Source organism: Carcharhinus amblyrhynchos, chromosome 7, assembly GCF_965287045.1.
Source record: "Carcharhinus amblyrhynchos chromosome 7, sCarAmb.v2.hapA, whole genome shotgun sequence".
Lineage (NCBI taxonomy): Eukaryota > Metazoa > Chordata > Chondrichthyes > Carcharhiniformes > Carcharhinidae > Carcharhinus > Carcharhinus amblyrhynchos.
This window is the reverse complement of record NC_137330.1, coordinates 122,532,372-122,556,212: the sequence shown is the minus strand read 5'-3', so window position 1 is coordinate 122,556,212 and position 23,841 is coordinate 122,532,372. Positions and strand designations below refer to the sequence as shown.

Genomic DNA, 23,841 nt, shown 5'->3' with positions numbered 1-23,841 from the left:
TATCTCAGCAATCAGATATTGTAAAACCCTAGGATGAAGCCCTTTAGGTCTTGAACTTGTTAACCTTTACTCAAGAACATAAGAAATAGTAGGAGTAGAACTGTCAAACCTGATCATGGCTCAACTTGGACTTTAACTCCATTTTCCCACCCATTCCCCATATCCCTTAATTCTCCTAGAGACCAGCAATTGTATCTGTCCTGGTATTAAATGTAAACGCCTTAAACAGTGGGGTATCCACAACCCTCTGTGGTAGAGAATTCCAAAAATTCACAACCCTTTGACTGATTTCTCCTCATTTGAATGATCAACACACACTGCCTTTGTGTGTTAGATTCCCCAACCATTGGAAACAATCACTCAGCATTTGCCCCATCAGATTCTTGTAGTTTTAATGAGACCCTCTCATTCTTCTAAAAACCAAGACAATAGGACCTGTCAGGTGAACCTTTGTTGTCCTGCCTCTACTGTAATTATATCCTTTCTTAACTGGTGACTAGGACTGCACACACTATTCCAGATGTGATCTCAGCAAAACCCTGTACAATTGCAGCTGGATTTCTTTATCTTTGTACTTCATTCCCCTTGCAATAAAGACCAATATGTCATTTGCCTTTCTAATTGCTTGCTGCACCGACATGCTAACTTTGTGTTCTTTGTACATGTATGTCTCTTTGAACAACAACACTTACAAGTTTAACACCTTTTAAAATAATTCTGCTTTTCCATTATAACCAAAGTGAAGAACTTCTTCCCTCCATTACACTTGAAGTACTATCTTGTTGCCCATTCACTTAACCTGTCTATATTTCTTTTTCAGCCTCTCATTGTCCTATCACAGGTTACCTTTTCATCTAGCTTGTTATCATCAGAAAACTTTGATACATTGCTTCATGGCTCTTCATCTAAGTCATTAATATAGATCATAATTAAGCTGAGGCCCCAGTACTGATCCCTGTGGTATTTCACTATTCACTACCAACTTAAAAAAGGTCTGTTTATGCCCACTTTGCTTTCTATCCATTACTCAATCCTCTAATATGCTAAAATACTACCTTCAACTTGCCTATTTACCTTTTGTGTGGCATTAAATGCTTTTTGGAAATCCAGGTATATTTACATTAACTGGTTCCTCTTTACCTATCTGACTAGTTACTTCCTCACAAACTCTAATTTGTCAAACAGGAATTTCCTTTTGTTGAAACCACTGACTTGTTTTAATTGTACTCTGCTTTTCCAAGTGCATTGTAAAAAAAAACTTCTAGCATTTCATCAATAACTGTTATTCGCTTCACTGGTTTAACTTGCGAATCTTTGGAATTCACTTGCTCCTTTCTTGAAAAATGCTGTAAAGTTTGCCAACTTCAAATCAAGTGGGACTGTTCCTGAGTTGAAGGAATTTTGGAAATGCCTAGCCAGCACATCCATTATTTCTGCAGCTATCCCTTTTAGAACTCCAACGTGTGCGCCAACAGGTCCCGGGATTTGGATTTTAGTCCCTTAAATTCCTCCAATCCTTCTTGTCTGCTGATATTAATATAGATAACTTCTTCACTCTTTTTAGCCCCCTAGCTTACTACCTATTTCTGATATGAAACTTGTGTTTTCTATTGTGAAAACATTTTCTTACTATCCTTTCCCTAGTAATTGTAACATTTTATGGTCCTCCCTTCTTGCCACCTCTTGATTCATAGTTACTTTTGGGATGTTACATACATCTTCTGCAGTGAAGACAGACATTAAATTATCTGTTCAATCCTTCTGCTATTTCTTTACTTTCCATGATCAATTCCCCAGAATCTGTTTTATTATAGAACCAGTGCTTACTTTAGATACTCTTTTTTTAAAATATCCATAGAAACACTTGCTATCAGTGTTTATATTTCTAGCCATCTTTCTCTCAAACTCTAATTTTGCCTTTTTTTAATCATTCTTTGCTTTTTTTAAAATTCTGTCCAATGTTCATGACTTCCCATTAACATAGAATTGTACTTTTTCTTCAACATTCTGGGGTTACCATTGACCAGGAACTGACCTAGATTAGCCTAAATACTGTGGCTACCAGAGCAGGTCAAATGCTAGGAATGCTATGGTGATTGACTCACCTCCTGCCTCCCAAAGCCAGTCCAACATCTACAAGGCAAAAGTCAGGAATGTGGTGGAATACTCTTCACTTGCCTGGATGAATATAGCTCCAACAACACTCGAAGCTTCACACCATCCAGGACAAAGCAGCCTGCTTGATCGCTACCCTTTCAGAGACATTCAATCCCTCCACCACTGACAAGCAGTGGCAGCCATGTGTATCAGCTACAAACTGCAGTGCAGGAACTCACCAATGCTCATTAGACAGCACCTTCCAAGCCCAAAACCCCTAACATCTGGAATGACAAAAAGCAGCAGATGTATGGGAACATGACCAAGTGAAAATTCCCTTCCAAGCCATGCTGTATCCTGAAATATATCATGTTCCTTCACGGTACCTAGGTCAAAATCCTGGAAATCCCTCCCTAATAGCACCGTGTCGGTAGACTTACACCTTCAGCAGTCAAAGAAGATGGCTCACCACCACTTCTCGAGATCAATTAAGTTTGGGCAACAAATGCTGTCTTTGCCAGCGATGCCCACGTCCCATGAATGAATAATAAAAAGAATGCTACTAACATTAACTTCCTTCATTAGCTGTGGATGGTGCATCCTCCTTCTCTCGATGGAGTGTTTGCCGAGTGTTATGAACTATTGTCTTAAATTTCTGGCACTGTCCCACACTTTAAACTAATTTCCCCTTTAGCCATTAGATAACTTTAGCCAGCTCTGTCGTCTTAATCATAAATTTCCCCTATACCCTCCCATCTTTCCTAAAGTTAGGGGCCAGAACTGAATGTATTAATTTAATTGTGGCTTAAGTTTCAGCATACCTTTCCTGCTTTTGTACTGAATGTTCCTATTTATGAAGCCCAGGATCCAGTGTGCTGAGCTAGCCAGTCTCTCACTCTGTTGTGCTACCTTCAAAAACCAATACATGTGAAACTCCAGGTTTCTCTGTCCCTGCTCACACTCTAACACAGGGGCCATTTAGCCTGCATTATCTCCCCCCCATCTCTTCTACGAAAGTGCATAACCTCACACTTCTCTTAAATTCCATCTGCCACTTCTCTGCCCATTCTGTCAGCCTCTCCATGTCATGTTGCAGTCAATTGTTACCATCCTTTCTGTCTGCCATACCTCCAAGTTTGATATCATTGCAAATGTTGAACTTTTACTCTGTATTCTAATATCCAAGTCATTGATCTTCTGAAAAGAAAGTAGCTCCCCCAGCCCTGACCCTTGGGGAACACACTGTCTGCTGTCCTCCAGTCTGAACCTGTTTTCCACAGCTCGCTCGCTTTCTGTCCTTGATCCAGTTTTTATCCAAGCTGACACTGACATTTCTATTGAGCATCAATTTTGTTAGCCAGTCCTTTACTGTACGTAAAGTTCAAATTTGTAGCATTCACTACATTCTTTCTATCAGCCCGCTCTGTTACTTCACTAAAAAAATTGAGATTTGACAAGCACGATTTGCCTTTTATAAATCTGTGCTGGATTTTTCCTTCATTAATTCCAAAGTGTCTGTTAATATTTTCTGATTTCTTTCGAAAAGCTTACAACTCATTGATGATAAACTGATGATAATAGTTACTCAGAATGTCCATCCATCCTTTCTTCAATAAAGATGAATTCTTTCAAATTTATGGTGCTCTCCTCCCACCCAACCTTTGACATTTTTAGGTAATACTTGTGCTTTTGTTCTCTTCCTCCACAGTGAAAGCGGATACCAAGGACCAATTTAATAACTGTCATATTATTAATAAACAGAAATATTCAACAGGTCAGCTGGCATCTGAGGGGAGAGAAATTGGCACTTTAGATGATGAAATTGTCCTCAATCAACAATTTTCCTTAAAACTGCAAAGAACAAATAATTGCATTTGCATTTATAGAGCACCTTTTGAGTCTTCAGCATATGCCAGTGTGCTTTTCAGCCTATCAGTGTAAAAGATGTGGTCCTTGTTTTATGGGCCAGCACAACAGACAATTTGTGCATGGTTAAATGCTGCAAACAGCATTATGGTATGTGACCAGCTCACCAGTTTTGGTGAGGATAGCTGAGGAATGGATGTTGGCCAGCCCACTGGAAGAACTCCCTTCACTGAATAGGCAAAGAGGGCCCCGGCTGAAAGTTACATCGAACTGCAACACCTCAATTGTTTGAATCTGGCAATAGATGTCTGTTCTGGTTAAGGTGTTGGAATGTGCGGCAAATGGTTTGGAATCTGCACTGATGACTCGGTGCTCAAGGGGTTAAATTGTGTTCTTTTTTTGGTTTGTCCTAAGCTTTGATGGCGGTTTTGAGGCTGGGTCACAGAGTTCAGAAGAAGGAGTGCTGGAGTCGGTGCTTATGTCGATGGGGCGAACCATGAGCCAAGAGGAGGTGCAGCAACTGATGAACCAGACTGTCCTGCAAGTAGCAGACACCCTCAGCATTTCCACTGACGTGTCGCAGCACTTGCTCATGCACAGCAAGTGGAACGTTGACTTGTTGGTGCAGCGGTATGCTGAAGATCGCGAAGTTCTCTTGTTGGTGGCGGGACTTCAGGTCCGGAACCCACAAGCACTCAGCAGCCCCATCACCCAGTGCCCTGTTTGTCTAAACCTGCTTAGTAGTGAAAGCGAAGCTGCTCCCACTCTTTGCTGCATGCACTACTGCTGTAAGGTGAGTCCGATTACATTCCTGGGCAGAATGTTATGTTCAGCTTTGCAGGGTTTATATCTTACTGTCAGAAAACCGGGTAAAAAATCCAATACCTACACCAACCAGATTGAAGGGGAGGTAATGTCGTGCTCAGGTGATTACACATTGGTTTTATGGAAGATTGAGGGAAGTATCAGGCCCACAGCTAAAACAAAGGGAGGAGGGAGAGAAGTAGGCGAGAGTGAGTTTTTGCTCAGCAAGAAGATTTCAGGTCTTGTTGCTAATGTTAGGCTCCTAACTGGAGGCTTGAGAGTTTAAATCCTAACCAAAATTCAGATTTGTTGGACGTATAGAATGCTGTTTTGAAATAAGATTACTCCCTGACTGAAAGTAGAGCCTATGTGAATATCCCTGTGCACAAATACACACTCAACATCTGATTATCAATTCCAAAGTTTGCGAATGCTTTGGTTTCAAAGTTAATGTGGAGAGGAGATGGGCTGGGTGGAACTGTAGTGCTCTTATCGACTGATATACAGGATGATTCTTAGACAATTAGAATCCTTTTGTCACAGCAGCAATAGACAGGTAAGAATTATTTGTCTTATTTGCCCACTAACTTCCCTACTTCCTTTCCCAATGACACTGACTCAGTCTTGGTTATAGTTACAATGGTAACACACATGCACTGTTATTCTTTATCTGTGACTCAGGATGGTGTGCAGCAATGGGGTATTCGCGGGGAATGGGGTCCCAGTTAAACCTACCTTATCCTCACTTGTAGAGTTGCTGAATCGTGACCAAGATACACACCCTGGCTTCTTCCTTTCTGGTCCAGGATTATGAAAGTCAGTTATAATACTTGACTGCTGGTTGAGAGGAACTAATTTGACTTGAAATTGAGATCTTGATGTTCAGAGGATGACTCTGCAACTGTCAATGTCCTAAGATTAGGAAGGAAAAACATACAAACTGGGAGCAGGAGTAGACCCTTTGAGCCTGCTCTGCACTCAATATGATGATGGCTGACCCTCATCTCAATGCCATGTTCCCCATTAAAATCTAAAATATTATCTATTTCTCTTTTGAATACATTCAGTGACTTGGCCTCCTTCACAGGATGTTTGTGCTCCTTAAATTTAGCAGCTGTCCACAACATGGACCCTGTCCTTAGCTCATCTGAACCAAGGAATTGTTTTATAAATGGTGTAAGATTACACAGTAAAAAGTCTGACAACACCAGGTTTTAGTCCAACCGATTTATTTGATAGTAAACTCACTAGCTTTCGAGGGGATTCCCTCTTCGTCAGGTGAATGGAGAGTTCTGGCCTCTGTGCTCTGTCTGAGGCCAGAACTCTCCATTCACCTGACGAAGAGGGAATCCCCTCGAAAGCTAGTGAGTTTACTATCAAATAAATCGGTTGGACTAAAACCTGGTGGTGTCAGACTTTTTACTGTGTTTACCCCAGTCCAACGCCGACACATCCACATCGTAAGATTACACTACAGGGAAGACTTGCTGTTTTTCCTGTTTGTTGGCTAATTATTACAGGAGCTGGAAGTGTGAAAGATTGAATAAAAACAGAAAATGCTAGACAAAAAGGCAGCACCTGTGAAGAGAAAAGTAAAGAGTCTGTGACCTTGCGTCAGAACACCTTTACATGTGACAGATAACCTTTCCTAATAAATTAATATTTTAGAACCTGATTTCATTCAACTAGTGGATCTCGTCACTTCTGAGGCCACGAGATCAGTTCAACTGAAGATGTCATTTGGCCAATCTGATTCCAGATTGCCATTATAGCGTTCAGTTTAAGCAATTCATTGCCTTTGCAACATATCCCAGCCAGGTCTGGATGTGCTTTCTGCACCCTGAGGTTTGAAGCAACCCTGATCGCTGCTGGAATATTATACCAAGCTGGCTGTCTTATTAAATATTTCATTCATTTCAATAAGAATTCCTCCTGCGATCTCTTGGATTCTGAAGAACCATACGGTACTTTATCCAGTTAATTTTCACAGCTATTCTGACGTGCAAGAATGTGTTACTTTCCTCTGGATGGTGACAGAAACAGAGTAGAGCAGAATGATTCTGTTTGAAGTTATTGGTTGTATTTTAATCTATTTTTGAACTTTGTATCCTCAGTCCTGTTGGAAAGAATATTTAATCACAAGAATTGAGCAGAACCTGGTGCAGAATTGTACGTGCCCAATCTCTGACTGCCCTGCACAGCCAACCAATGCATTTATCTCCTCGATTATAAGTGACAGTGAGATTGCAGCCAAAGTAAGACATTTCTACATTAATTAACAATTAATTCATTAGAATTAATAGAACTTTTGCTTCAGTTAATTGACTCTCGATCCATGCTTTATTCGAGGCAAAGGAAAAGACCTAGATTTTTATGAATGGAGACAAGCTGCATTGTGTGTGTTCAAAGCAGAATGTTTGTAAGATCTCCGTCAGATTGTGAGATTACCAGTTATTGAGGGCTTGGATTTGTATATCCGGCAGGAACACAGTCCTGAAAATGTAAATGTTCCATATCAATTTTCAGCAGCATGAGAAAAGTGACAATGAATAGCAGTGTTTCCATTGAGTGAGTCACATCGTTTGGAAGTTATATTCTGTGCAGTGCAGGTTGTAACACTGTGGTGATTTTCAAAACCACTGGCAGTCTCTGTTCTAAACCCTGGGAGAAGTGTCATCAATTGTTGTAAAAACCCATCAGGTTCACTAATGTCCTTTAGAGAAGGAATTCTGTCGTCCTTACCTGGAACTCCGTCTACATGTAACTGCAGACACACAGCAATGTGATTGATTCTCAGCTGCCCTCTGAAATGGTTTGGCAAGTCTATCAGTTCAAGGGCAATTCAGGATGGGTACCAAATGCTGGCCCAGCCAGTGACACATTTCCCATGAAAGAATAAAGAAAAAATAATGCAAATCTGTAGTAAACAGAAATCTCCATTTCAAAATGTGAAATAATGTTCAGTCAGACAAAGTATCACCTTAAAGATGTAGAAAGTGATTTGATTTGATTTGATTTCTCGTTGTGACGTGAGAAGTCTTGTTTCTTGCACCCTATACAGATAAAGCATACCATTTATAGAGTATTTGGGGAGAGAGTGCGGAATATAGTGCTCTGTTATAGCTAGAGTGTAGGGAAAGATCAACGTGTGTGCTGAGTCGGGGAGAATTAAATGTTGGGTGAATTTGATAAGTTAGTGCTCTGGAACTGCTGATCCTGATGGTGCTTTCTCTTTTCCTGCAGTATTCCAAAACCCTGCTGCGTGGTTATGTGGAATGTTGTTCAAATCTAACCTGGTGTACCAATCCACAAGGCTGTGATCAGATTCTGTGCAAAGAGGGCATAGGTAGCGTTGGCACTTGTTCCAAGTGCTGCTGGTCCTCTTGCTTCTCCTGTAATTTCCCTGAAGTAAGTATAAATGCTCTCCCTCTATGAAATCCAGACTGATTCTTCATTGCAACTATAGGGCAGTGCTGAATTGTCACATCTGTCACATCTCATGGCACTGTTTTCCCAATGTTCAAGCCAATACTTATCCCTCAGTTAACATTTCCAAATCAGTTGATCTGGTCATTATTACATCAATGTTTGTGAGACTTGGGTAGTGAACAAATGAGTAGTAATCAATTTTGTACATTACAACAATACTTTGGAAGCGTTCCTCCCCCTGCCCCCACTCTATACACTTCCCCTGAAGGGTACATGCTGTAAATCCTGTCTTTGGTCAGGTCACTAACAGCCATTAGAGTGTGGGTTCTGACCGCATTGTCGTATCCTTATCTTTTGGGAACCATGACGTGGAGTTGCCGGTGTTGGACTGGGGTAGGCCCAGTAAGTAGTCTCACATCATCAGGTTAAAGTTCTACCAAATGTACCTTTTGGACTTTAACCTGGTGTTGTGAGACTACTACTGTATCTTTTGGGAATGCCTGTTGTGGGCTTGGTGACACTCTGAAGGTACGGTTTGGACCCAGCTGTGTTGCATGTTGGTGAGTTCCACCACTTAGCTGCTAAGACTTAGCACATTGAAATCTCGGGGCAGCTGTGGGTTATCCTGAAGAGTCAGCTCCAAATTAAATGGAAATATTCCTTTCTCAATCCAAGTTTTTTCATTCCTTGTGTTCCAATGGTTTTGAATGTAAATCTTATTCTCTTAAAGATCGCGTATGGCTCCAAAATATTTTTCCTCCTTACCCCTAATGTTTCCCCAGCTCCCTGCAGGTACTAACTTGTGAAAGGGTGTAATTTCACAGCAGATTGGTGACTTAAAGAACAAAGGAAGCTACAGCAGAGGAACAGGTCCTTTGGCCTTCCAAGCCTGCACAGACCATGTTGCCCAACTGAACTAAACCCTTTTGGGGACCATATCCCTCTTCCCATCCTATTCATGACACCCCTTAAAAGCCACTACCGTATCCGCTTTCACTACCTCTCCAGGCACCCACCACCCTCTGTGTAAAAAATCTGCCTCGTACATCTCCTTTAAACCTTACCCCTCACTCCTTAAACCTGTGCCCCCTCGTAATTGACTCTTCCACCATGGGAAAAAGCTCCTGACTATTCGCTCTGTCCATGCCCCTCATAATCCTGTAGACTTCTATCAGGTCGCCCTCAACCTCCGTCATTCCAGTGAGAACAAACCAAGTTTCTCCAACCTCTCCTCATAGCTAATGCCCTCTGTACCAGGCAACATCCTGGTAAATCTTTTCTGGACTCTCTCCAAAGCTTCCGCATCCTTCTGGTAGTGTGGCAACCAGAATTGAACACTATATCCCAAGTGCAGCCTAACTAAGATTCTATAAAACTGCAATGTGACTTGCCAATTTTTAAACTCACTGTCCTGGCCGATGAAGGCAAGCATGCCTTCTTGACTACCTTCTCCACCTGCATTGCCACGTTTAGTGACCTGTCGATCTGTACACCCAGATCCCTCTGCCTACCGATACTCTTAAGAGTTCTGCCATTTACTGTATATTTCCTATCTGTATTAGATCTTCCAAAATGCATAACTCTGTATTAGACTTGATAGCATCTCAGCCAAATTCTCACCCAGACAATCAGTTCAGCTAGGTGGGTGGGTATCATTACTTGGCAGCACGTCACTGCATGGTGACGAGGACTTGACGATCCCTGGTCCACCTTTCCTTAGTTCTGGGAAATTGGCACAATCTACAAAGATGGTAGCCGCAAGGGTTAGCACAGAATTGTTAGGGATTCGGAGGGGAATTGACCTATTGTGCCTGCGCCAGATCTCCAAATGAACATTACGTGTGCCATTCTCCTGCTTTTTCCCCTGTACTCCTGCACATTGTTCCTATTCAAATAATCATTTAATCCTCTCCAATGCCTCGATTGAACCTGCCTCCCCCACACTTTCAGGAAGTATTCCAAACATCAACCACTCGTTGTATGAAAAACCTTTTCTCAGGCATGGCACAGTGGTTAGCACTGCTGCCTCAATGCCAGGGACCAGGGTTTGAATCCAGCCTTGGGTGACTCTGTGGAGTTTACACATTCTTCCTGTGTCTGCGTGGGTTTCCTCCAGGTGCTCCAGTTTCCTCCCACAGTCCAAAGATGCGTAGGTTAGATGGATTAGCCATAGTAAATGTGTGGTGTTACAGGGATAGGGCAGAATGTGGGCCTGGGTGCTCTTGCGGAGATTAGATGCTGACTTGATGGGCCAAATAGCCTCCTTCTACACTGTAGGGATTTTATGATTCGTTCACATCATATTTGCTTCTTTTGCAAATTACCTTAAATTTGTGCCTTTTGTCCTTGATCCTTTAACAAGTTTCTCCCGATCCACTCTGTCCAGACCCCTTATGAACATTTCTGTCGAATTTCCTTTCTAGCTTCTTCTCTCCAAGGGCACCAGTCCCAACCTCTCCACTCTATCCTCATAACTGAAGTTTCTCGTCCCTGGAACCATTCTTGTGAACCACTCCTGTATTCTCTCCAGTGCGCTCACATTCTTCCTATAGAGTGGCGTCCAGAACTGTACACAATATTCCAGCTGAGGTTTAACTAGTGTCTTGTATAAGTTCAGTGTAACCTTCTTGCTCTTGTACTCTAAGCCCCTATTAATAAAGTCTATATGCTTTATTAACTACACTCTCCATCTGTCCTGCCACCTTCAATGTCTATGCATAAATACACCCAGGTCCCTCTGCCCCTGCATCCCTTTTAGAATTTTACCCCATATTTTATATTGTCTCGCCATGTTCTTCCTCCCAAAATGCATTACCACATGCTTATCCACATTGGACTTCATTTGCCATCTAACTGCCTATTCCATCAACATGTCTATGTCCTTTTGAAATTCTGCACTGTCCTCTTCACAGTTTACAATGCTTCCAAGGTTTGTATAATCTGCACACTTTGAAATTATCCCCCTGCACATCAAGGTTTCAGGAAAAGCAAAGGTCCCAATATAGACCCTTGGGGAACACAAACCTTCCTCCAGCCCGAAAAATATCTATTAACCGTTACTCTCTACTTCCTATTACTCAGCCAATTTTGTATCCAGGTTACCACAGTCCCTTTTATTCCATGTACTATAACTTTTCTCACAAGTCTGTTATCTGGCACTATGTTCCATGCCTTCTGGAAGTCAATGTGGACCACATCAACAGACTGCCTTCATCAGCTCTTCTTGTTATCTCCTCAAAACCTCAGCAAGTTAGTTGGTCATGATTTTCCCTTTAGAAGTTCATGCCGTCTATTCCGAATCCCACATTTTTCCGTGTGATTAACAATTCTATCCCGAGCAATTGTTTCTGTAAACTTGCCCACTGCTGATGGTAAATTAACTGGACAATAATTACTGGGACTATTCTTACGACCATTTTTGAACATTTGCAATTCCCCAGTCCTCTGGCATGTTCCAAGTCTAGGGAAGACAGGAAGATTATGGCTATCACTCCTACAATTTCCATTTTGACTTCTTTCAATATCCTTGGATCTGGTCTGGGTGTTTTGTCAACTTTCAGAACTGACTGTCCATTCAACACTTCCTCCTTATCAATTTTGAACCCTCTACTGACAGAGTTTCCTTGTCTGTCACCATAGTCTGGGTAGTATTTACCTCTTGGTAAATGCAGATACAAAATATTCTATTAAAACCTCAGCCATGCCCCCGTCTCCAATGTGTTAATCCCTAATCGGCCCACTCCTCTACCCATATATAAATAGTTAAAAAATATTTGTGTGTGGGTAGGGAAGGTTTGTATGAATAATGGAGGGGAGGAGGAGGCAATGTTTGAGAGACACTGTCTCAAGTCCAATTAGAGCAGCTTCTCTGGTGAGATTTAGAGCATTTTCTTTGCATTTTAACTGATGAACTTGCATTGGTCAGTCCCCAGTTGCTGATGCTGTTTTGCAGTCAGAGCTAATGCCAAATTCCGTGATGTGATTTTTTAAAATATTAATATTCTGGAGCTATGAAACCTAGCATTGCAGTGTGATCCTGCAGCTCTGCGTTGTTTATTTCAGGCACACTACCCTGCTAGCTGCAGCCACATGTCTCAGTGGATGGATGATGGTGGGTATTATGAAGGAATGACAATGGAAGCACAAAGCAAACACCTGGCAAAACTGATCTCCAAACGCTGCCCAAGCTGCCATGCCCAGATTGAGAAGAATGAGGGCTGTCTTCAGTGAGTCCATTTTTACAGAATTGTCTTTTTAAATATCGGCTCTTTGATCTTCACGTAAATACAAAAGGAATGGGCGGAGATGGCCAGAGTGTCCATTGGGTCTGCCCAGCCATTCAGTTAGACCTCAACTCCTTGTACTCCGAATCCCAATCTTCTTTCCCAATAATCTATTTATCTGGTCTGGGACAGGACACTGGCTGGGACTGCCGTCTGGGACGGGACACTGGCTGGGACCGCTGCTGGGACGGGACACTGGCTGGGACTGCCGTCTGGGACGGGACACTGGCTGGGACTGCTGTCTGGGACGGGACACTGGCTGGGACTGCCGTCTGGGACGGGACACTGGCTGGGACTGCTGTCTGGGACGGGACACTGGCTGGGACTGCCGTCTGGGACGGGACACTGGCTGGGACCGCTGCTGGGACGGGACACTGGCTGGGACTGCCGTCTGGGACGGGACACTGGCTGGGACTGCCGTCTGGGACGGGACACTGGCTGGGACCGCTGCTGGGACGGGACACTGGCTGGGACTGCCGTCTGGGACGGGACACTGGCTGGGACTGCTGTCTGGGACGGGACACTGGCTGGGACTGCCGTCTGGGACGGGACACTGGCTGGGACTGCCGTCTGAGACGGGACACTGGCTGGGACTGCCGTCTGGGACGGGACACTGGCTGGGACTGCCGTCTGGGACGGGACACTGGCTGGGACTGCCGTCTGGGACGGGGCGCTGGCTGGGACTGCCGTCTGGGACGGGACGCTGGCTGGGACTGCCGTCTGGGACGGGACGCTGGCTGGGACCGCTGCTGGGACGGGACACTGGCTGGGACTGCCGTCTGGGACGGGACGCTGGCTGGGACTGCCATCTGGGACGGGACGCTGGCTGGGACTGCCATCTGGGACGGGACACTGGCTGGGACTGCCGTCTGGGACGGGACACTGGCTGGGACTGCCGTCTGGGACGGGACACTGGCTGGGACTGCCGTCTGGGACGGGGCGCTGGCTGGGACTGCCGTCTGGGACGGGGCGCTGGCTGGGACTGCCGTCTGGGACGGGACACTGGCTGGGACTGCCGTCTGGGACGGGGCGCTGGCTGGGACTGCCGTCTGGGACGGGACGCTGGCTGGGACTGCCATCTGGGACGGGACACTGGCTGGGACTGCCGTCTGGGACGGGACACTGGCTGGGACTGCCGTCTGGGACGGGACACTGGCTGGGACTGCCGTCTGGGACGGGGCGCTGGCTGGGACTGCCGTCTGGGACGGGACGCTGGCTGGGACTGCCGTCTGGGACGGGACACTGGCTGGGACTGCCGTCTGGGACGGGGCGCTGGCTGGGATTGCCGTCTGGGACGGGGCGCTGGCTGGGACCGCTGCTGGGACGGGACGCTGGCTGGGACTGCCGTCTGGGACGGGACGCTGGCTGGGACTGCCATCTGGGACGGGACACTGGCTGGGACTGCCGTCTGGGACGGGGCGCTGGCTGGGATTGCCGTCTGGGACGGGGCGCTGGCTGGGACCGCTGCTGGGACGGGACGCTGGCTGGGACTGCCGTCTGGGACGGGGCGCTGCCAATCAGCAATCCAGCAGAAGCAGCACGGTTCCAGGTTGTGCGTTATCTGTGTGCCCATTGCCAGTAGCTCCAAGACAGCAGTTTCAGAGGTGCTTGCGTTTCACTGTAAACCCCCCAAGCCGCAATGGGAGATCCAGCCAAGACATTTCCTGTAGTTGGACTACCTGGTGATCCCTAGATGTGGTGTGCAATGTCTTTCTTATAGATCATAGAATCCTACAGTGCAGAAGGAGGCCATTTGGCTCACCATGTCTGCACTGGCCACAATCCCACCCAGATCCTATCCCCATAACTCCGTGCTATTAGCCTAGCTAGTCTCCCTGACACTAAGAGGCAATTTAGCGTGACCTGTCCACTTAACCCGTACATCTTTGGGCTGTGGAAAGAAACCAGAGCACCCAGAGGAAACCCACACAGACACGGGAAAATGCACAAACTCCACACAGTGATCCAAACTGGAAATCGAACCCAGGTCACTGGCGCTGTGAGGCAGCAGTGCTAACCACTGTGCCACCATGCCACATTTTTCTGTATTCGAACCTTGTCCTGGAATCTAAAGTTTCCTTGCCTTTTAGTGGTGTCCTTCAGTTGGTGATGTGCATTCTGGGCCTCGCACTTTGTGCTGTTTTAATGGAATAGTCTGTGGTCCATTCAGCAGGTAATTTGCAACACTTTCTTATGTTGGGGTGTTTAGTGGCATTAAGAAAACTATTGGAGCTGGTCTAACCCACCTACATGTGACTGGCAAATCCAATGATTATCATTGAAACAACCTGCTGTATGCCTGCAGTAGGTGAAATTGTTACTTGTGGGTTACAAAGAACTCTGTCTTGAATTGTGATTAACATCAACTTATTGACAAATATATCCCCCAAATAAAAGGCCCCAACATGAATATTTTGAGATGATTTCATTAAGACAGGTACATTGATAAATGAGGGTTAGTTAGATGTTGAGTAACTAAACTGAGGTCTTGTTCATTAAGGACCCTATTCTGTGTATTTTACAGCATGACATGTGCCAAGTGTAATCATGGATTTTGCTGGCGATGTTTAAAGCCGTGGAAGCCGACACACAAAGATTACTACAACTGTTCAGCTATGGTGAGATCATGCACTGTCAGAATGTGTTGATTTGCAACAACAGAAATATGGTTGGGAGCTCTCCTGAGTGAACAGGGCATTTTTGAATGTTGTGGCATGGAACTTTGGACCTTGTAATGATTGAACATTTCCAAAGTATTTCTGATTATTCTGTTTCCAAAGTACTTATTTAATCTGTTTACTTTTCGTTTATTTCTTCACTGGAATGTTTCTCTCCTCTCCTTCCTCCATTGGAAGGTGTTGTTAAATACAACAGAATAGCTCCAGCAGTACAGCAGTCTTCTGCTATAGGCTATTCAACTGTGGAAGGCATCAAGGCAGAGCCTGGTTCGATCCTCACCTAAATAATACCCAGGAGTGGCATACCCACTGCTGTCTCTTTCCCTGGTGAAACCCAGCAAAGCTCCCACCAGATTCTCTCAGGTCATTAAACTCAGCAGAAGTTAGCAATTATACCGGGTACTCTCCTGCTCTTTCTCTTGATTACGGAGCTGTGCTGCACAGTGCAGCACTCGACTCAGACATTGCGAGCTGCCATTTCATGGAGAAAAGTGGAAAGAGGTGCTTATGTTCTATAAGAATCTGCTATCTTACTGTCTAATTACAAATTTATATCTAATGCTTTAGCTGGTAACAACTTATTTATATTGGGCTCTGGAGGGTTCCCCAACCCGATACAACAGCAGTATTGCTGCTGTTCCTCCCATCACTCCAGGAGGAAGTGCGGAATCTGCACACTGGTTTCCTAAGCTGCAACTTGTGTTTTTATTTTGATCATTAAGAAACGCGAGTCACCGCTCTTTGATATAAACCTTACACCGAGGAATAGGCAATGGGTACTCAGATGACACCCAGTTCAGCTTTTGGGAGCTTGTATAAAAGGGAGAAAGAACGTTTAATAAGATAATGCAGAAGAGTTACCGTTTGCTGCGATATTCTCTGACCTGTCAAGTATTTCTGAGTGGTTTGAATTGAAGCTGTGAAATGATTGTGTCTTTGTACAGGTCAGTAAAGCAGCACGACAAGAGAAACGCTTTCATGATTATAACGAGCGATGCACTTTTCACCATCAGGCAAGGGTGAGCACATGGAGCTTCACTCCATATTCTGTTTCAAATAATCCCACTGTTACTAACTTCCTATTAAACTGGGACACTGAGTGAGGAGGTGAAGAAGCTTGGAAAGATGAAGATGTGATTCTAAAGAAGCTGTGATTATATGGCTGTTACTTCATTAATCTGTCTGATGCCAATGGTAGATACGGGGATAAAATTGAGGAAAGGATGTTATGCTTGGTCAAACTGTGTCTGGAATTGCAATTCAGGGATTGTACATTGCCGATCTCCAGAGTGCTGCTGGGTCTTAGAAAGGTTAGGATGTGAGGCGGGACTAAAACCTGTGGACCATAGGCCAGGAAGTTGAGAAGTGATACAATTTATGTATTTAAAATCAGTAGCAGAGGCTGGGGTGGATGCAGGGTAGTGTGGAAGGGGGGGCCTGATTGATGCCAGTTTATGGGGAGGTGGGAGCTTGGAGCAGACCTGTTTGTGATTATCTCGTGGCAGAGTGACTGAGACGGGGAGCATGTGGTTCTTTATTCTGATTGTATTCTAATGAAGCAATGGGTTATTCTGCAAATGTAATCACAGAAACAGCGAGAAATCCACAGAACCTCTGTCCAGGCAACAACTTTATACTCTTGTTTTTATTTGTTACAGGACTTTGCTATTAATTTGGAAGCAAAAGTATCTGCAATAAATGAAGCCTTGCAAATGAAGTCACTAACGTTTGTTATTGATGCCTGTAAAATGCTTGCTCAGGCGAGGAAGGTGAGTGAGTGCCCAGTAAACAGTGCTTAGAGTAACAGCCACCTCTCGTCCCATAACTTAATGATTCATCAGTAACCATGGGTCTTGAGGAGTTGTTGTGCAGTTAATGGATCATCAATAACAATCTTCACTCAGATGTGGAGATGCAGGTGTTGGACTGGGATGGACACAGTAAAAAGGTCTCACAACACCAGGCTGAAGTCCAACAGCAGACGCAGCACAGTTTCATTAAAGGGAAGTCGTGTCTGACAAATTTACTGGAGTTCTATGAGGATGGGTCTAGGGCAGTGGATAGAGGAGAGCTGGTGGATGTGGTCTTTCTTGATTTTCAGAAGGCGTTTGACAAGGTACCTCACAAGAGGTTATTGCAGAAGGTCAGGGGACATGGAGTTGGGGGTAGGGTGTTAGCGTGGATAGAGGATTGGTTGTCAAATAGGAGGCAGAGAGTGGGGGTTAATGGGTGCTATTCGGATTGGCGGATGGTGACTAGTGGAGTGCCCCAGGGGTCGGTGCTGGGGCCTCAGCTATTTACCATTTATATAGATGATCTGGAGGAGGGAACCGAGTGCAGGGTGTCGAAATTTGCTGATGACACCAAGATTGGGGGAACGGCAAATTGTGCGGAGGGTGTGGAGAGTCTGCAGAAGGATCTAGATAGGCTGGGCGAATGGGCCAGGAAATGGCAAATGGAATTTAACGTTGGCAAGTGTGAGGTGGTCCACTTTGGTAGGAATAATGGTAGGAAGGACTATTACTTACGTGGCGAAAAACTGCAGCAGGCGACGGTGCAGAGGGACCTCGGGGTCCTTGTGCATGAGTCGCAAAAACCCAGCTTGCAGGTGGTCAGGAAGGCGAATGGGATGCTGGCCTTCATAGCGAGGGGGATTGAATATAAAAGTAGGGAGGTCTTGCTGCAGCTGTATAGGGCATTGGTGAGGCTGCAGCTGGAGTACTGTGTGCAGTTTTGGGCGCCGCACCGGCGCAAAGATATTTTGGCCTTGGAGGGAGTGCAGAGGAGGTTTACTAGGCTGATACGGAAGTTGAGGGGATTGAGCTATGAGGAGAGGCTGAATAAACTAGGCTTGTACTTGTTAGAGTTTAGAAGAATGAGGGGAGATCTCATTGAGACGTTTAAGATGATGAATGGGATGGATAGGATAGAGGTGGAGAGACTCTTCCCGCTCAAAAAAGACAGTAGGACTAGGGGGCACAGCCTCAAGATAAAGGGGGGGCGGTTTAGAACGGAGTTGAGGAGGAACTTCTTCACTCAAAGGGTGGTGAATCTCTGGAATTCTCTGCCCGTTGAAGTGGTGGAGGCTGCCTCGCTAAATATTTTTAAGACGCGGGTTGATGGGTTTTTGATAAGAGAGGGGATTAAGGGTTATGGGGAGAGGGCGGGAAAGTGGAACTGAGCCACGACAGATCAGCCATGATCTTATTGAATGGCGGGGCAGGCTCGAAGGGCTAGATGGCCTACTCCTGCTCCTATTTCTTATGTTCTTATGTTAACAAGTTTATTTGGAATCACAAGTTTTCAGAGCACTGTTCCTTCATCAGGTGAGTCCTGTTGGACTTTAACCTGGTATTGTAATCTTAATTTAAAATAACACAGTGATGAATGGCAGCTCTAAAGCATTCTCACTAACCTGGCCTCTGTGTGTGACTATGTGTAACAGGCAGTGATTAATTTGTACGTGATCAATTAGGGAGTAGAATTGTGAGTCATGATTTCAGTCTCTCCAAAGTCATTGGTGGAAATCTGAAAGCCAGTGCTGCCAAATAAACCTGTTGGACTTTAATCTGGTATGTGAGACTTCTTACAATCTGACTTTTAGCCATACAGCCATGGACAGAAAGTACAAATATTAGCCAGGGATCTTGTTGCTATCAACTGAACACTCTGTAGGTCACATCTGTAAGAATAGCTGATGAATAGAAGAATAAGCTTGTCTGGGACTGTGACAGGACACTGGTTTGGACCAGTGTCTGGGACTGCGACAGGACACTGGTCTAGACCAGTGTGTGGGACGGGGCACTGGTCTGGGACCGCCGTCTGGGTCGGGACAGTGGGTGGGACCGCTGTCTGGGACGGGACAGTGGCTGGGACCGCCGTCTGGGACGGGACAGTGGCTGGGACCGCCGTCTGGGACGGGACAGTGGCTGGGACCGCCGTCTGGGACGGGACAGTGGCTGGGACCGCCGTCTGGGACGGGACAGTGGCTGGGACCGCCGTCTGGGACGGGGCACTGGCTGGGACCGCCGTCTGGGACGGGGCACTGGCTGGGACCGCCGTCTGGGACGGGGCACTGGCTGGGACCGCCGTCTGGGACGGGGCACTGGCTGGGACCGCCGTCTGGGACGGGGCACTGGCTGGGACCGCCGTCTGGGACGGGGCACTGGCTGGGACCGCCGTCTGGGACGGGGCACTGGCTGGGACCGCCGTCTGGGACGGGGCACTGGCTGGGACCGCCGTCTGGGACGGGGCACTGGCTGGGACCGCCGTCTGGGACGGGGCACTGGCTGGGACCGCCGTCTGGGACGGGGCACTGGCTGGGACCGCCGTCTGGGACGGGGCACTGGCTGGGACCGCCGTCTGGGACGGGGCACTGGCTGGGACCGCCGTCTGGGACGGGGCACTGGCTGGGAATGTCGAGGAGAAGTTATCATAAAGAAGTAAATGGAAGTTTTTTTGCAAGTAACTCTCCCTCTGTTTAAGTTTGTTTGTTCATGTCACAAGTAGGCTTACATTAACACTGCAATAAGGTTACTGTGAAAATCCCCTAGTCGCCACACTCCAGTGTCTGCTTGGGTACACAGGGAGAATTTAGCATGGCCAGTGCATCTAACCAGCACGTCTTTCGGACTATGGAAAGAAACCAGAACACGCGGAAGGAACCCATGCAGACACAGGGAAAACGTGCAGACTCTGCACAGTCAGTAACCCAAGGCAGGAATCGAACCCGGGTCCCTGGCACTGTGAGGTAGCAGTGCTCAGCGCTGTGCCATCCTGCTGTTGAGCTATATGCTCTCTGTTTTGTTGTCCAGGACCAAGGCCCTCACTCTCTGTTGTTCTCCAGTCAGCAGCACAACATTGAGAAACAAGACTGGGAATGCACTGGACCAATAGCACCTGAGAGAAAGAAAGAGTGTAATCTCTCTCCTGTTGTCAGAATGAATCTTTCTGAGTACTTCATTAAGAGAAAAACACTTGATTTGGCCTACACTGTGATAGGGTGGTTGCAGCCTCTTCCCCTGCCCCCTCTTCCCTCCAACCAGAAAATGCTGGAAAATCTCAGCAAGTCTGGCAGCATCTGTAAGTCATGATTTAGATATGCTGGCATTGGACTGGGGTAAACGCAGTAAAAAGTCTGACAACACCAGGTTCCCTTCCTGTTGGTGAACACTTCAGTGGTCATGGGCATTCAGCCTCTGACCTTCGGGTAAGCATTCTCCAAGGCGGCCTTCACGACACACGACAACGCAGAGTCGCTGAACAGAGACTGATAGCCAAGTTCCGCACACATAAGGACGGTCTCAACAGGGATCTTGGGTTCATGTCGCACTATCTGTAACACCCGTGACTTGCCTGGGTTTGCAAAACCTCACTTACTGTACTGTCTGGAGACAATACACATCTCTTTAACCTGTGATCAGTGCTCCTTCCACTCACATTGTCAGCCACTTCAGGTCTTGAACAGCAGGTTAGGTATAAAGATTCGCATTCTAATCAGTAATCTCTAAACTGTCTGTGCTTTATATGCTCTGTCTGAGGCCAGAACTCTCCATTCACCTGACGAAGGGGCTAACCTTGAAAGCTTGTGAGTTTACTATCAAATAAATAGGTTGGACTAAAACCTGGTGTTGTCAGACTTTTTACAGCATCTGTAAGGAGAGAAAAGACGTTTCAAGTCCAGATGACCATTTGTTAAAGGTTTGACAGCTTACAGATGCTGCCAGATCTGCTGAGATTTTCCAGCATTTTTCTTTTGGTTTCAGATTCCAGAATTTGCAATAATTTGCTTTTATCCTCTGCCCCCCTACTCTGATGGAATTAGTGCAGGCTATGCACCCCCCCGCCCCCCCCCCCCCACTCTAATGGGATTGGTGCAGCCTGTGCCTCTCCCCCCCCCGCCCACCCCCAGGGTTGGTGCAGCCTGTGTCTCTCCCCCCCGCCCGCCCCCAGGATTGGTGCAGTCTGTGCCTCTCCCCCCCGCCTACCCCCAGGGTTGGTGCAGTCTGTGCCTCTCCCCCCCGCCTGCCCCCAGGGTTGGTGCAGTCTGTGCCTCTCCCCCCCCCGCCCGCCCCCAGGATTCGTGCAGTCTGTGCCTCCCCCCCCGCCCGCCCCCAGGATTGGTGCAGTCTGTGCCTCTCCCCCCCCCCGCCCGCCCCCAGGATTGGTGCAGTCTGTGTCTCTCCGCCCCCAGGGTTGGTGCAGTCTGTGCCTCTCGCCCGTCCGCCCCCAGGATTGGTGCAGCCTGTGCCTCTCGCCCGTCCGCCCCCAGGGTTGGTGCAGCCTGTGTCTCTCCCCCCCCCCGCCCGCCCCCAAGTTGGTGCAGTCTGTGTCTCTCCCCCCCCCGTCCGCCCCCAGGATTGGTGCAGCCTGTGCCTCTCGCCCGTCCGCCCCCAGGATTGGTGCAGTCTGTGTCTCTCCCCCACCCCCGCCCGCCCCCAGGATTGGTGCAGTCTGTGTCTCTCCCCCCCCCCGCCCGCCCCCAGGGTTGGTGCAGCCTGTGTCTCTCCACCCCCCCCCCCCCAGGGTTGGTGCAGCCTGTGTCTCTCCACCACCACCACCACCCCCCCCCCGCCCCCAGGGTTGGTGCAGCCTGTGCCTCTCCACCCCACCTCTGGAATTGGTGCCGCCTGTGCCTTTCTGCCCCTCCCCCAACCCTCTGGGATTGGTGCTGCTTGTGCCTCTTTCCCCCCTACCCACCCTCCGGGATTGGTGTAGCTTGTGCTGCCCACCCCCCCGCCCCACCCTCTGGAATTGGTGCTGCCTGTGCCACCCCCCCACCCCCCCCCCCCCCCCCCACCCACCCACTCTGATGGGATTGGTGCAGCCTGTTCCCCACCCACTGGTGGAATAGTGCTGCCTGGGCACAAGAAATTTAAGTTGCTTTCCCATCTGCTTTGTCTTAATCTGACTTGGTTCAGGAGAGGGTGGATTTTTACCCAGTTATCCAGAGTCGACTTGATGGGCCTCGAGCACTGGAAAGATTCTGAGACTAAGCAGAGGTTTGAGATTGTCTATGATGAGAGTGAAACAGGGTCAGGGGATCATTTTGTTTTAAGCTCATTACTTTGATGTTGCCTTTCTGTAGCTCTTGTAACCTCAACCCTGCTTTATGTCCGGTTTCTATCAGGTATTGGCCTATTCGTGTGTGTACAGTTACTACAATCAGGACACTGAAAAGATGGATATAATGGAACAGCAGACGGAAAACTTGGAGTTGCACACCAATGCCCTCCAGATCCTTCTGGGTAAGTCCCAGTTCATACACTTGGGTGCATGTATAAAATAGTACTGGGCATCTCATTAATTTGGGAATTGCGGACATTTTGACTAAAGGAGGTTATTTGATTCATTGTGTCTGTGCTGGCTCTCAGCAAGAGTAATCCAGAATTGATCCCACTTTCTGTCTGAGCTTTGATTCTTTCTCTGTGTCACATACTTACCCAGCTTTCCCTTAAACAATCCAACAGCTTTTGCCTCGCCCATTGACTGGCAGAAAATCCCATTCTTTAGAATATATGGAAACATTTCCCAACTATCCTCGTTCAAATGTGACCATTTTAATTTGATAATCCCTTGTCACTGACTGCAAAGGAAAAGGTCTTTCCCTATTCACCTTACTAAAACATAACTTTCAAAAATCTTTCTTAAATGTCCTCTGATTTTTCTCTGATGGGAACAGATGTAGTTCCAGAACCTTCAGTGTCTCCTGGCACAAACTAGATGAATTCCACAGTGGTTAACACTGCTGCCTCACAGCACTGGGGACCCGGATTCGATTCCTGGCTTGAGTCCCTGTCTGTGTGGAGTTTACTTTGGTAGGAATAATGGTAGGAAGGATTATTACTTACGTGGAGAAAAACTGCAGCAGGCGACGGTGCAGAGGGACCTCGGGGTCCTTGTGCATGAGTCGCAAAAACCCAGCTTGCAGATGCAGCAGGTGGTCAGGAAGGCGAATGGGATGCTGGCCTTCATAGCGAGGGGGATTGAATATAAAAGTAGGGAGGTCTTGCTGCGGCTGTACAGGGCATTGGTGAGGCCGCAGCTGGAGTACTGTGTGCAGTTTTGGGCGCCGTACTTACGCAAGGATATTTTGACCTTGGAGGGAGTGCAGAGGAGGTTTACTAGGCTGATGCCGGAGTTGAGGGGGTTGAGCTATGAGGAGAGGCTGAATAAACTAGGCTTGTACTCGTTAGAGTTTAGAAGAATGAGGGGAGATCTCATTGAGACATATAAGATGATGAATGGGATGGATAGGATAGAGGTGGAGAGACTCTTCCCGCTCAAAAAAGACAGTAGGACTAGGGGGCACAGCCTCAAGATAAAGGGGGGGCGGTTTAGAACGGAGTTGAGGAGGAACTTCTTCACTCAAAGGGTGGTGAATCTCTGGAATTCTCTGCCCGTTGAAGTGGTGGAGGCTGCCTCGCTAAATATTTTTAAGCAGCGGGTTGATGGGTTCTTGATAAGAGAGGGGATTAAGGGTTATGGGGAGAGGGCGGGAATGTGGAACTGAGCCACGACAGATCAGCCATGATCTTATTGAATGGCGGGGCAGGCTCAAAGGGCTGGATGGCCTACTCCTGCTCCTATTTCTTATGTTCTTATACATTCTCCGTGTGTCTGCATGGGTTTCATCTCACAGTCCGAAGGATTTGATTTGGTTTGATTTGATTTGATTTATTATT

General features: G+C 46.9%; 1 protein-coding gene across 2 annotated transcripts in view; it reads left to right on the top strand.

Moving 5' to 3' along the window:
• Window positions 1-23,841, top strand: part of cul9 (cullin 9) — a 230,272-nt gene that overhangs the window by 189,589 nt on the left and 16,842 nt on the right. For both annotated transcript variants that reach the window (XM_080193074.1, XM_080193073.1), the window contains exons 30-37: window positions 4,378-4,756; window positions 6,882-7,022; window positions 8,011-8,175; window positions 12,259-12,422; window positions 15,004-15,097; window positions 16,102-16,176; window positions 16,816-16,926; window positions 22,287-22,404. In XM_080193074.1, the coding sequence (XP_080049200.1) occupies window positions 4,378-4,756; window positions 6,882-7,022; window positions 8,011-8,175; window positions 12,259-12,422; window positions 15,004-15,097; window positions 16,102-16,176; window positions 16,816-16,926; window positions 22,287-22,404 (1,247 nt within the window). The remainder of the gene's footprint in view (window positions 1-4,377; window positions 4,757-6,881; window positions 7,023-8,010; window positions 8,176-12,258; window positions 12,423-15,003; window positions 15,098-16,101; window positions 16,177-16,815; window positions 16,927-22,286; window positions 22,405-23,841) is intronic.